This window comes from Cebus imitator, unplaced genomic scaffold, assembly GCF_001604975.1.
Source record: "Cebus imitator isolate Cc_AM_T3 unplaced genomic scaffold, Cebus_imitator-1.0 Scaffold24, whole genome shotgun sequence".
Taxonomy (NCBI): Eukaryota; Metazoa; Chordata; class Mammalia; order Primates; family Cebidae; genus Cebus; species Cebus imitator.
In genome coordinates this window covers 8,652,558-8,666,895 of record NW_016107339.1, presented here as the reverse complement: position 1 = coordinate 8,666,895, position 14,338 = coordinate 8,652,558, and the positions used below count along the sequence as shown (strand labels likewise).

At 53.4% G+C, this 14,338-nt stretch overlaps 1 protein-coding gene across 4 annotated transcripts in view; it reads right to left on the bottom strand.

The window, feature by feature from the left end:
- The window catches only part of CCDC167 (coiled-coil domain containing 167), a 28,477-nt gene that overhangs the window by 1,775 nt on the left and 12,364 nt on the right, over nucleotides 1-14,338 (bottom strand). The window contains exons 2-5 of one of the 4 annotated variants that reach the window (XM_017522561.2): nucleotides 2,782-2,875; nucleotides 2,299-2,393; nucleotides 2,018-2,070; nucleotides 205-522 (exon numbers count right to left, since the gene is read on the bottom strand). In XM_017522561.2, the coding sequence (XP_017378050.1) occupies nucleotides 419-522; nucleotides 2,018-2,070; nucleotides 2,299-2,393; nucleotides 2,782-2,853 (324 nt within the window). In that variant the 5' untranslated portion in view covers nucleotides 2,854-2,875 and the 3' untranslated portion in view covers nucleotides 205-418. Of the gene's footprint in view, nucleotides 1-195; nucleotides 523-2,017; nucleotides 2,071-2,298; nucleotides 2,394-2,781; nucleotides 2,876-14,338 lie in introns of those variants that run through there. The other 3 variants (XM_017522562.2, XM_037736236.1, XM_017522558.2) reach the window with 3 other exon arrangements.

The following is a 14,338-nucleotide window of genomic DNA, read 5'->3' as shown; positions in this document are numbered from 1 at the left end:
AAAAAAAAAAAAAAAAAAGAAAAGTGCTTCCCCGTATCTCCTTACTTCCCAGTCAAGCTGGGGGCCTCCTCCTCTCCTCTGAATTGTAAGCTAGAGCTTTCCCTTGAACATCTCTTAATTCCCGAGTGCCACCCCTGCTGCCACCGCCCCCTCCCCCACCCCATCCCCCCACTCGCAGCTAGTCAGACCATGACATTTACTCACCAGACAGAAGCAGCTTGGTGTTCTTTATTGCCACCATGTCCTTCTGGAGACACAGAACCCCCCAGCAGGCTGGGGAGGCAAGGCGGCCTGGGCCGCCAGGAAGCTAGGAGGGGGATGTCCTGGCACCTTGGTCCTGTTGAGGCTTGAAGTGCCTGCCTGGCCCTGACCAAGGGGCCAAGTGGAAGCCTGTGCTGGCTGTGGGGAAGTGCCAGGCTCACATGGTCCAGTAGGCATAGACAAGGGTCAGAAGGATGAAGATGGCCACAGAGAGCAGCATGTTCTTCCGGTTCTCTTGCCGAAGCAACTTCAGTTCCTTCTCTGGGAGGAAAGAGGGTGATAGGGATGGGACCGGCAGTTTAGGCCCATCCACTGCTCTTCTCTGTGTCTCCAATGAGTGAGTACACACTGCTGAGGGCAGAGATGCCCCCTTCCAGCCACCTCCCCACCCATAAAAATGACCCTGTCCTTAATCTGCCCAAATCATGACACACCCTTTTGGCTACAGAACCAGCCTAATAAAGTCCCGATGCCCAATTCTGCTCAACTCTTGCTCATTAAATGTGGTTGAGGTTGAGGATGAGGTGGGTGGAGTCACCAAAAATGCCACACCTGAAAGCCAGGCTAGGAGGTGGTGTGACATTGCCAGGTGAGTCTGCTCGCCTGTAAAGGGGTTGGGTGTGTTGTGCCCATCATCCACCAACCAGAAACTGAGGGCCCCCAGGGCCTCCCTGGGCCCGCACGTGGAATAGGTGCCAAGTGGGGCTGTTTCCTGAGTCCCTGCCCTGTCAGGTGCCTGGTTGAGCAGAATCAAGGGATGCTAAGAGGCAGTTTGTGTCCGTGAGGCAGCTGGTCTTGACTCTAGAGGAAATTAGTCCTGCTGCTCTGTGGCCCCACTTGTACCTAATTATCCCCTCCAGGTGACATGCAGGTAGGGGGTACTCTGTGAGGGCTAAATTGAGTAGTGGTATGGTTTTGTGTGAAAACTGCTAAACTTGAAGGGAAACTGATGTCCCACACCTGTCTGTGCTGGGCAGTGGGAGGAGACACCTGCCGAGCTGCTCTGGGCAGGCCAGACGGAGTCCAGGGCCCAGGGTGCACCGGCCCAGCCATGCTGAACTCCAGGCAGGGTGGGTGGGTATGCACTGCGCCTACGGCATTCATCAGACCAGCGCTTCGGGGGGGCTCCCTGACATCGGAGCCTTCCTGGGGCCAATTCTTGGCCAGGCCTGCCCCCACAGGGGAGAACAGAACAGACAAATCTGAGGAGCACCTTAGAACACGGTCCTCCCCAGCCTTTAGTGGGGAGCCCACCAGCCTGTCAACTGCCCGCTAGCAGCCCGCCAGGCCTGGCCTCTACCTGCCTCTGCCCCTAGCGCCCAGAAGGTGGCGGCATCACTCCACCCACAGGAGCCTTTGCGGTACCCAAGTGGGAGGTTCAGCTTCCTTTACCCATCACTTCCACTGCAGTTTTCCTGGGAGAGTGTGGCAGGGTAGGCTGCACTGGGGTAGGGGGAGGGCAGACTTCCAATGTCTGGGTGAATGAGTGTCTTCTAGACCTGGCCACGGCCACATCCCTTCATCCCACGGAGCAGACAGACCCACAGGCTGTCTCATCCTCCCTTAGAACAAAGGAACAAGCCTGCTCTCCCGCAGGTGGCTGGGCCTAGCATGAGTGTCTGCAGCCTCGGGGGGCTGGCTCCCTCACAAAGGATCCCCTTGCTCCCTGCTGCCTTGTCAGGCTCCTTGGGTTTCTGATCCCTTCGGCCCCTGGGACCTGGAGGCAGGGGCTGGTAACTGAAAGGAACTTTCTTACCGTAGTGGGAGGCTTTGCTCATTAGGCTGTTTTTCTCCTTCTCCAGGGACCTCCTGTGAAGGGGAAGGTGTTTCATGGCCCAAACCTTTACCTTTTTCCCACCTGAGCAGAAGCTGACATGCCAGGTTGGCAGGGCTCGGATCTTGTTTGTGGGGGCATTGAAGCTAAGATATCAGAGACCCAAACCCTCTGCCTCGGGCCTAGTTACTCTGGGGACCCAGGATAGAGACAAGGGGTGGGAGCCTGATGGGAAGGGTGGGGTGGCTGGGCAGGAGCATTACCTGGCCTCTGGGCTCAGATCCCCGCTGTGGAGCCTGGAGTTCACAGCCTCTAGGTCTCTCTGACACTGGGACAGCTTCTTCTCTAGCCCATCGATCTGAAACACAGGCCACAGAGAGGTGGGCTGCTGAGCCTTCAGCTCTCAAAACACTGGGACCTGGAAGCAGGGCCTACAGGAGTCTTCTTGGACAGGTGTCCCCCCGATTGGTTTTGGCAGGGCAGGGCACCCAGGCCCATCTTCCCTGGAGTGTCTTTGTTTTGCTGTCTGCCTACATGGCTCAGCTCTGAGCTGCACAGGACAGTGGCCTAAACCATGCTGGAAACAGCAGTGGGTTTTGCCCAGGGTATCACGGCTGTCCTAACCCTCTGGGCCAAGCACAGGTTGGGGGTGGAGAGGAGCAGCCCCTTGGTCTGCTGTCTCCCCAGCATGATGCCCCAGTTGGGCCCACAAAAGGAACAACTAGATCCCTGAACACGGAATGCACCTGCCCCACGAGCGTATCCCAGAGTGACGGAGACGCCGTGAGGAAACCCTGGCTTCCAAACACTCCACACATGTGGGGCCGGGTGATCAAACATCTAGGGGCAACGCAGAGGTGTTTTTCTCATTGACACACTTTGTCTTAATAATTTAGCAGTCCAAGTTGTAAGAGTATACATTTTTCTGTAAGAATCAATAAAAAGTACTGAGAAAAATGCCCAAAAACACCTTTCTTCCTTTCTGACTTCATTCTTAAGCAAAAACTTTGCCTATCATCGAGGTGGCAAAATAGTTATGTTTCCCATTTGCTTTGATTAGTTTCAGAGATGTGTTCTTGGGGAAATATCTGAGTAGTGGGGAAATGTTTTATAACATACTGGACTGGATTGTCCAAACCTGGGTCTTGGCACCATGCATTTGGCATTGAAAGTCCATCTCCTGGCCAGACACAGTGGCTCATGCCTGTAATCCCAGCACTTTGGGGGGCCAAGGAGGGCAGATCACAAGGTCAGGAGATCGAGACCATCCTGGCTAACACAATGAAACCCCATCTCTACTAAAAATACAAAGAATTAGCTGAGCGTGGTGGTATGCGCCTGTAATCTCAGCTACTCAGGAGGCTGAGGCAGGAGAATAGCTTGAACCTGGGAGGCGGAGGTTGCACTGTGCCACTGCACTCCAGCCAGAGCAAGACTCCATCCTCCAAAAAAAAGTCCATCTCCCTGTCTGACTCAGGCTCCAGGTCTTTAGCCGGCCACCTCCCTGGCTGGGGCGACCCTGGGTGTCAGTGCATGCAGAGGTTCAGGGGGCTCTGTGGCCTTCACAGCAGCTGACTGCAACTAGTGTCTCGGAGCCCCATAATGCTCCATTTCCCATCTCTGACTTTACTCATTCTCAGCACTTCCCTAGGAGACATGGCAAATAAGACCTCTATCTCAGGAATGGTAGAATGGGGGCCCCCCAAATGGAATGACTTTCTGAGGAGTCAGGGTGGGGCGCTCTTCTCCTTATCAGTCTCAGCCGGTTCTCTGCTCGATTCACTTCTGGTGTGAGCCCCTGCAGGTTCAGTAATCAATGACTGTAGGTAAGATCCCTGCCTCCCAGGACGAATGGCTGGTCAGAGGGTGGCAGGCATTTGGGGGCTAGGTGTCAGAGAGTCACATTCCAAGCTTCTGGACCTTATGCCTCTCTCCCTGGCCAACACCCATCTCAGCCACTTCCACATCAGCCACTTTCCTTCTTCCCGAGAGAGGCCTGGCAGTGACACACCATCCACCCCCTGCCCTGCAGCCCCACCATTGCCACCTCCAGCCCCATAAGCAGGGCCCTGTGGGAGGGAGCAACTGCAGAGCCTTGAGTTAATTGCCTGGTTAACTGTGTCATTTCTTTGCTAATGGGCATCCAAAGGAGGGCTGTCCTGGGAAACAGACGCAGCCAGAAGATGGGGCTGTCCCTGGGGAGGCCAAAGGCCTTCCTGGAACCTGTGTGGCAGGGAAATGAAGGCAGGCTCAGGGAAGAGCCACAGCCCCATGCCAGTGCCTCAGGCCACCATGTGCCTCCCACTTTAGAGCAGCACCCCCAGCACACACAGCCCAGCCCCATAGCACCCTGAGACTGTTTCCTGTGGTGTAGAAACCACAATCAGGGAAGCAGATTCCACTTAGGGGAACAAATACAGCTTAATTCTTGATGCCCTACCTCCTCGCCAGGCTTCCCTGTTGCCCTTGGCTGTTGGGGGGTGGTGGGTGCGTTCCACCCTCCTTCTCCTGGCAAATTAACCAGTCAATGAGGCCAAATGTGTGTGTGTGTATCACTTTTTTTTCTTTTTTCTTGTTATAATTTTTTTTTAAGACGGAGTTTTGCTCGTTTCCAGGCTGGAGTGCGAAGGTGTGATCTTGGCTCACTGCAACCTCCACCTCCCAGGTTCAAGAAATTCTCCTGCCTCAGCCTCCCTAGTAGCTGGGATTACAGGAGCACACTGCCACACCTAATTTTTTAAAAATTAGCACAGCTAATTTTTTTTTTTTTTTTTTTTAAAGAGACGGGGTTTCACCATGTTGGCCAGGATGGCCTTGAACTCCTGACCTCGGGTGATCCACCTGCCTCAGCCTCCCAAAGTGCTGGGAATACAGGCATAGGCCATCGCATCCGGCCCAGAATATATTCTTTGTTGCCCTCCTGTTTGTGTCCAAATCTTATTTCCTCAAACGCTGGGGGTCTCTAGATAGTACGAACTGGCAGCCCACAGGCCAGGTCTAGTCCACAGATTGGCCCATTCCACTTATATATGTGACCTGCCTGGTCCTGGCAGATTCCCGAGTCCAAAGCTCCTGTCCTAGGAGGAACGGTGGCCATCTGTCTCCTCTTTGTGCCCACCACAAGGCCTGGCCTGCTACAGTCTTTGTATTTTTAGCCACAATGAGTGGAGTTGAGCATGGGTGGGACTGAGGGGCTGGGACAGACGGTTTAGGTCTCATGTAGCAACTGGAGTCTGAAACCATCCCTCATGTCCCCAGAAGCTAGAAAAAGCTAGGAGGAGGAGAAGCAACTAGACATGCACATAAATTATGCACTTTGCAGATTGCCCAATGCAAGCCCTCCTCTTAGGTGAGATTTCTCCTTGAAGCCCTTGACCAGGCCTTGGTTTGCATGTCATTTTGGGGAGGGAGCAGGTTGGGGATTTCCATCCCAGAACACCTCTGGAAGGCTACCAAGTGCCCAAACAAGTGGTAATTGCCCCCAGAGCAAGGCCAGGAACTCATGCTAAGCAAAATCTTAAAATTGAGGTTGGCCAACCACAAGTGGCCAAGCCAATCTGCTATCCTGCTCTGGGCAGAGCCTGCGGAGCTGACAGCCGGGGGCCTTTATCTGAACAAGCCCAATTTATCTGCAGTTCCACTGAATATTCCCACTTTCATTTGCCACTTTTTAATGAGGCTTAAACGGTCGAACACAAATCAAGGTTTTAGGGACTCAAGTTCTAACCTCCCTCTATGAATATTTATGTCCTGCTGACAGCTCTCTCTGATTCCCTTCTAAATAGCAAGTTCCCCTTCTTTATAACCCAGCTGCTTGATGTGGGCTAAGTGAGGGGAGGCTAAGGCTGTCAAGAGACTCTTCAGAGGCTACAAACCCATCTTCAGAAGGTGACCCTGCTGCGTCCCCAGCACCGGGCCTGGTTCGGAACGCTGAAAATCAAACACGCTGCAGCATTTGCTGACACAGGAGCCCGCTGTCACTATGGGTGCAGAGACCCCAGGGGACCTGGCTGCAGAGGCAGGGAGGGAAGGTTGGTCCAGACGCCTCTTTTAGTTGTGGCTGGGGTCAGGAGTGGTGGCTATAGAGCAGAGCTGACACAGCAGGATGGGCCTGGAGAGGAACGTCGGAGAGGACCCAGAAAATGGGCCTTAAAGGAAATCCCAACTTGGATTTTCAGCCAACTCTCAACCACGTGCACACGGGTTATGCACTTTGTAGACAACCCGAGACAAATGTGCAGTCTTTGGTTAGTCCCTCCCTGCCACAACCAGGCTGAAGGCAACAGGACGAGAGCCCAGATCAGGACAGAAGACATGGGGGTTAGGACCAGATGAGACAAATGTCAAGAAGATTCTAGAAGTGTAAGGGCCAGAAGTGGGCAAGCATTTGGGAGCTCAAGTGCCCAGGAGCCTGCCATCGTGGTTCAGGGTGAGTGGTAAGGAGCATGGGTTATAATCAGTGCCCTCGCCTGTCACTCACTTGTGGTACGACCGGGCGAGTCCCTTACTTCTATGGCTCAGTTGACTCACATGTAAAACAAAGATAACTATGTTTCAAACTGGAGCAACACAGGTAAGGTGCCCAGAACACGCTTTACATGATCAGAGTTCAGAAAGCGTTTGCCATCTTTATTATCCGAGAGTGGTTTGCACTGGATCTTTGGAGAATAAAAGAAAGCCTAGTTAGTCCGTTGCAAGAGGAAGAGAAGGTGATAGAAGCAGGGGTGTGAGGTGGAGAGGAACCTCCATGGGTTGCTGACGGGCAGCACAGGGAGGAAAGCCCCTCTAGCTTGGATGTGGCCATTCCCAGTCCATGAAGGGGTTCAGCAGGGAGGGCCCCCAGGGTAGATGTTGGACTGCAACAGGCCACAGGCCAGCTCGCTCTGTCTGCTCCAGACATGGCATGCTGGGAACCTTGCCATCTTGTCCAGGGAGGAAGCTGGGGTGGGCCTCCGGAGCCAGGGCTGGTTGCAGACATGGCGCCTAGTAGAATCCTAGCATGAGAGGCCTGGAGCAGTGTCCAAGGTGGAACAGCCACAAGGTGGCCTGGGCATCAGTAGGTATCTGAGGAAATGTGGAACGGCTGGTGAGGCCTGGCAACCAGAGCCAGGACACACCCACACCTGAAGAGGCCCCATGGAAGGGATCCGACCAAGCCCAGTGGGAAGAGAAAGTTATACTCTGAAGGCCACGGCGGCTCCCAGGACTCCTGCCAACAGGCTGCATAGCAGGGCCCCCTGGCAGGAAGAGGCATGGCTGGCTCAAGTGCCAGCACTCACCTGGAGCTATCTGGGCAGCACTTCTGGCTGTGACCTAGACGGCACTCATGCAGTGTGGGGACAGAGGGCACCTGCTGTACAATAACATGAAGAAGCACCATGCGTTATATTTACACTCAGAAAACCAAGGTCCTTTTTTTTTTTTTTTTTTTTTTTTTTTCCTTTGGGATGGAATTTCGCTCTTGTTAGCCAGGCTGGAGTGCAATGGCACGATCTCGGCTCACCGCAACCTCTGCATCCTGGGTTCAGGCAATTCTCCTGCCTCAGCCTCCTGAGTAGCTGGGATTACAGGCACGTGCCACCATGCCCAGCTAATTTTTTGTATTTTTAGTAGAGACGGGGTTTCACTGTGTTGACCAGGATGGTCTCGATCTCTTGACCTCGTGATCCACCCGCCTCGGCCTCCCAAAGTGCTGGGATTACAGGCTTGAGCCACCGCGCCCGACCAAGGTCCATTTTTACACAGGGAAGAAGAGCACTATGTCCCAGTCACTGAGATAAGTCAGCAGGGGGTGCAGGGCTCCGATCTGCAGGGCGCCTGGGGACCCCTGAAAGAGAAAGGCGGTGTTATGGACAACTGTGACCCAGCACACTGTGCTTCCTGGCACCTGGCCCAGCCTGAGCCCTTGGGAGGCGCTGTGTGAAGCCCTGTGCGGATGGTCCAGGGGGCCCAAGGAACAGGTGGGTGAGTGTGAAGGGTGCCCTGGGGGAAAGTCTGTTCTTTACCCATAGACAAGCAGTGGCTAAAAGCTGCCTGGGGGAATGGCTGGGGAGTCTGCCTAGGCAGGGGAGACGCAGAGCATGAAGAGGGGAGGAGGAAGGAAAAAGAGGCAAATGAGGCAGGGAATGGAGAAGGAGCCTCCCTCAGGCAGAAGGGTGGGAAAGGCCCCAGGGGAAGCCTTGGGAACTGGGACCCAGCAAGTCTGCTCTTTTAACAGAAAAGCCCCACAAGTGATGCTACCGCAGTTAGTGTGAGAACTGCAGCTTCTCGGTATCAGAGCCTGGGCCAGGGAATCCTCCACCCACTTGCTGGGTGGAGGATAAGCTCAGGGAGGAGACCCACGAGACCAAGAAGGTGGTGTTCTGTACAGAAGAATGAAAAGATCTAAAGTCAGCCTGGCAGTCAAGGCCTCAAAGGCTGCATTGCAGGCCTGAGGGATGCTGGGGACAAGGCCCGAGCCAGGTAGGGCCGTCAATCCTGCTGGCAGGTGCCAAGAGCAGACAGGGCTTCTTCATGCCCAGCAGCAGGGGCAGGGACTCTTCCTGCGGCCTCCCTGAGAGCCCGTCCCACAGAGGCAGCTCCGAGCACCCGGGCCTGGAGTTCAGCAGCCCCCAGGCAGATAAGCAGACTCCCCTCTGCCACCTGACTTGGGGAATATCACCTTATTTTGGGAGCTTTAGGGAAGTCTCCCTGGGGTCCTATACGCCATAAAACCACTGTTAAGAGAAACTGTAAAATTCGCCTGAAATCCCCACGAGGCATCTTTTCAGGAGTGTAGGCCCTCTCAGAATCAGAGCCCCACTGAGGCCTCACTGGGGCACGGAACTTCGTGCCAGCTCATGCACAGATAATGCCCCCGCATCCTGGCCAGGTCAGCTGAGGGGGTGCCAGCTCCAAGTCTGGCTGCTGTTGGGGGCCTCATGTGAGGCTTTTCTTCTGCCAACAAGCACGAGACAGTCTGAGCCACAGGCTGCCATTCGGGCCATTCTCCTACTGAATGGTGCTCCCACAGAGCATCTGGACAGCCGGGAGGCGGCTCTCTGCCCACTCCCTAATGAGCCGCTGTCTAGGGCCAGACCTTTTACTGGGAAAGGGCAGAAGGCACCTCCAGGGTTGGCGCTGGGCCGCACAGGCCGCTCTGCTTTCTGGTTTAGGAAGTTGTTTGCTGTCTCTCCAGCCTTACTCTTGGGAGCTTCTGGGCAGCGAGTGACAGGTTTGCCGCAGGGTCAGGCAGTGGTCATGGGGCATACCCTGCACCCGGCTGGCCAGGTCCTTGCTGGGCACTGAGACTTTTCAATAAAGAGCGTGGTGCCAGGGTACCTGAGCCAGGCTCAAGTCACGGAGTCTCCAGTATCTGCATGACACAGCATGAGTATGAGCAGCCCCTGGAAACCAAAAGTCCAGGCAAAATGGAACAACAGTGACAGCGGCAGCAACACTTCTGTAGTCTGTGCTGTGTGCCGGGCACTGACCTACGTGCTTTACATGGATCAACTCATGTAATGCTCACAAGAACCCTTTGAGGTGGGCGGTATTATCAGCATCCACATTTGACAGACGAGGGGACTCAGACACGGGGATGGGGTAACTGTCCAGGGCCACACAGGCAGTAAGCTAGGAAGCTGGGCAGCCGGGTCTGTGCCCTTCACTGCCACGCCACATGGAGAAGGCAGCAATCACCAGTTCTGAGGGACTTTTAGCCGTTGGGCACAGCCTCCACACCTTTCCCCCAGGGCTGGGCAGGTTGAGGGTGGCTTCCTGTGTCTGCAACCGCCCTGCAAGGAAGGGTCTGTCTGGATCTTACAGAGGAGCACGTGCCCCACTCAAGAGGTCTTCAGCACCTTGCCCAAGGTCATGGAAGTCGGAAGGGACAGAATTGGGGCCTGAATCTGGGTTTGTCTACATCAGGGCTTATGCTCTTTCCACCACTTCAAGCTCTTTCTCCAAAATCGGCCATGAAAACATTCATGACAAAGAAGTGTTCTGCAAAACAAAGTGATTCCACATCCCAGCTGAAGTCCCTCTAAGCTTGCTGATCTGGCTTCAACAGATTCTCTCCTCGGAATAATCTTGTACAAGGCTCTGCTCAGTTTCTGTCTACATAACAGATACTCTCTGTGAGGGAAAGCCCTGATTGAAATTTGTTTGCTGAGACAGAGGAGGCAGAAGCCCTTACATCGAGCCAACTCAATGAGCTTCACAAACATCCCAGGCACCCTGCCCCAGATCACCTCGACTGTCAAAGCACCCTCCAAAATTCACACAAAACAGATCTAGTTTGGAGAACACAGTGGGCTACTGGGGCCTGATCCCTTTCACTTGCTAATTCACAGCCTGGAGAGTGGTGTCAGCTGTTTCATCTCCACCCCAGCAGCCTGGGAACTGGATTTTTGAAAATCCACTCATTTTCACACGTCAGGAGACCCCAGGACGTTTATTATAATGGGTAAAGCAGCCAAGTGCCTCTCCAGATGGTCTCTGGCAAGAGCACAGGGCCTTTCCATCTGGGGCCTCCAGTCTCCACAGCAAGTCACATAGGAGCCTTGGGCCTCAATTTTCCAGGTGACCAGCCTGAAACCCCAAAGGGCCCATCATCCTGACACCATTTAAGGGATGTTCTGTGGAGGCAGTTCACAAACAAACCTCTGCTCACAGCCCCCCAAATCAGCAGGCCCTGTGAGGATTTCCCTCGCAGGTCTGTACAAATGAAGACGGCAGACCTCCCCGGTTTTTAATCAATGAACGATTTTCAGGAAAAGCAGGGAGAGCCTGGGGGCTTGTCATTTGCCTGGTCACTCGCCCCCAGGCCAGGTTGGAAAGGTGTGGGGGCTGCTGCAGCCCGCACAGAGACGGAGGCCAAGCCCGGGTAGCACCCGAGTCGGACCGTGCCCGAAGCCACCAGCTGTCCCTGGGCTGGAAGGTGGTGTGGGGTTTGTTTTCTCGTCTTTCCTCCCGATATCTATTTTTTGATAAATTAGCAAAAGCTTCTTCATCGCTGAAAGGCTCAAAGCACTTTTCAAGAACTGGCATCCACCCCGAGCTTTATGAATTCATTAATTAAGATGCTGGCAGACAGCCACTCCACACAAGCCGCCATCCAGCCACGCTAGGTAATGAGGTTTTAGTCTCCTGACCCCCGTCAGGTGGCACAGAGCCAGACGCAGGCTGTGCGAGAAATCACCTGCCCAATGGCGACCTGTCGCTCTCGTCTGGCAGCAGGTGAGGCTCATTTAATGGTCAGCGGCCCCCGAACAGTCCCCTTCGTGCTGCGAGGCTTTCTCCCAGCCCCTGGCTCGGGGCTCCCCGCAACGTAGTGTCTAACCGTGGGCTCTACTGTGGCCGCCTCACCTCTGACCACTGAGTCACTCAACTGGGCCCAGACGTCAGGGTGGAAGTTCAATGCCTCCTCCGGCCACTCGAGCCAATTCAGCAAATAGTTATTGACAGTCCACTCACCTGCTCCTAGCCTTGTCTCAGGAAATTGGGAAGTTCCCATCAGCCCTGTGCAAAGCCTGCTCCAGAGTGGAGACCCTCTTCATCCACACTTAGTGCTTCTGCCCCACCCTGCCTCATGGAGGCTCCTACCCTGGCTGGCACCACACAAATAACTACAAGCGTCAAGGCCCGTTCCTTCCAGTGCTCTTCCCAGCCTAGAGCATTCTCTCCCCTCAACCTACCACTTCTCCCTCCTGGTCAGCGATCCTGCCCTTTTTTTCTGGTAAGTAAATTTCCAGTAAATTTTCAATGACTCTTGTTAGCTTTTATTCCTTACTGCAGATATTCTCAACTGGTCAACACAGCACTGACTCGCTACCCCTGCTCCTTTGCCCACCTCTACTCCAGAAGGTGGAAAACCTCAGCAGACACCCTCCCAGCCTCCCTGCAGTTCGGCTTGCTCATGACCCAGTTCTGGCCAATGAGATGTTCCAGAAGTCAGCTAGGAGACTCCTGGGGAAGCTTAGGCTCTGTTGATAAAAGGGACAGTGTTGTTGTTCCTTCCTCCTCCTTCCTGACTTAAAGTTTAATAATATGACTGGAGCTGTGGCAGCTATCTTGTGACCACGAGGGAACAGCTAAGAGAATGCTGAGATAGATTTCTGCCAAGATGGCTGAATAGGAACAGCTCCTGTGCGCAGGTCCCAGTGAGAGCGATGCAAAAGGCAGGTGATCTCCACAGTTCCAACTGAGGTGCCTGGTTCAACTCATTGGAACTGGTTAGACAGCAGGTGCAGCCCAAGGAGGGTGAGCCGAAGCAGGGTGGGGCATCACCTCACCCAGGAAGTGCAAGGGGCCAAAGAACTCCCTCCTCCTAGCCAAGGGAAGCCATTACAGACTTTTCCTGACACTCTGGCACTCTGGCTTAGATACTGCACTTTTCCCATGGTCTTCACAACCGCAGACCAAGAGATTCCCTCTGGTGCCTACAACACGAGCGCCCTGGGTTTCTAGCACAAAACTGGGCAGCCGCTGTTTTAGCCACAGAAGGTTTTTCTTTTTCTCATACCCCAGTGGCGCCTGGAACACCAGCGAGACAGAACCGCTCATTCCCCTAAAAAAGGGGGCTGAAGCCAGGGAGCCAAGTGATCTGGCTCGGCAGGTCCCACTCCCACAAAGACCAGCAAGCTAATATCCACTGGCTTGAAATTCTCACAGCCAGGACAGCAGTCTGAGCTCGATCTGGGACATGTGAGCTCCTTGCGAGGAGGGGCGTCTGCCGTTGCTAAGGCTTGGGTAGGCGGTTTTACCTTCGCCCACGTAAACAAAGTTGCTGGGAAGTCTACAGAGCAACTGGGGAGAGCCCACAGCAGCTCAGCAAGGCCTCTGCAGGCAGACTGTGTCACTGGACTCCCTTCTTCCTAGGCAGGGCATCTCTGAAAAAAGGCAGCAGCCCATCAGGGACTTATAAATAGAGCCCCACCTTCCTGGGAAAGGGGTAGTTCTGGGTTCAGCTTCAGCAGACTTAAACGTCCCTGCCCGGCAGCTCTGATGGGAGCAACAGATCTCCCAGCACGGTGCTCAAGCTCTGATAAGGGACAGACTGCCTCCTCAAGTGGCTCCCTGACCCCTGTGTATCCTGACTGGGAGACATCTCCCAGCAGGGACTGGCAGACACCTCATACAGGGCAGCTCTGGTTGGCATCTGGCGGGTACCCTTCTGGGACGAAGCTACCAGAGGAAGCAACAGGCAGCAATCTTTGCTATTCTGCAGCCCCCACTGGTGATTCCCAGGAAAGCAGGGTCTGGAGTGGACCCCAGCAAACTCCAGCAGACTTGCAGCAGAGAGGCCTGTTAGACAGAAAACTAACAAACAGAATGAAATAGTTTCAATATCAACAGAAAGGATGTCTGCTCAGACTCATCCACAGGCCACCAACTTCAAAGACCAAAGGTAGATAAATCCACGAAGATGGGAAGAAACCAGCACAAAAAGGCTGAAATCTCCAAAAACCAGAATGCCTCTTCTCCTCCAAGGGATTACAGCTCCTCACCAGCAAGGGAACAAACTGGATGGAGAATGAGTTTGACAAATTGACAGAAGCAGGCATCAGAAGGTGGGTAATAACGAACTTCTCTGAGCTAAAGGAGCATGTTCTAACTCAATGCAAGGAAGCTAAGAACATTAAAAAAAGGTTAGATGAAATGCTAACTAGAATAACCATCTTAGAGAAGAACATAAATGACTTGATGGAGCTGAAAAACATAGCACAAGAACTTTGTGAAGCATACACAAGTCTCAATAGCCAAATCAATCAAGTGGAACAAAGAATATCAGAGTTTGAAGATCAACTCAATGAAATAAAGTGAGAAGGCAAGATTAGAGAAAAAAGAGTGAAAAGAAATGAACAGAGCCTCCACGAAATATGGGATTACATGAAAAGACCAAATCTATGTTTGATCAGTGTACCTGAAAGTGATGGGGAGAATGAAACCAAGTTGGAAAACACTCTTCAGGATATTATCCAGGAGAACTTCCCCAACCTAGCAAGGCAGGCCAACATTCAAATTCAGGAAATACACACAAAAATATTCCTCCAGAAGAGGAACACCACAAAAATATTCCTCCAGAAGAGGAACCCCAAGACACATAATCATCAGATTCACAGAGTTGAAATGAAGAAAAAAATGCTAAGGGCAGCCAGAGAGAAAGGTTAGGTTACCCACAAAGGGGGAGGCCCATCAGACTCAAGTGCATCTCTCAGCAGAAACCCTACAAGCCAGAAGAGAGAGGGGCCCAAAATTCAACATCCTTAAAGAAAATAATTTTCTTTTTTTTTTTTTGAGACGGAGTTTCGCTCTTGTTGC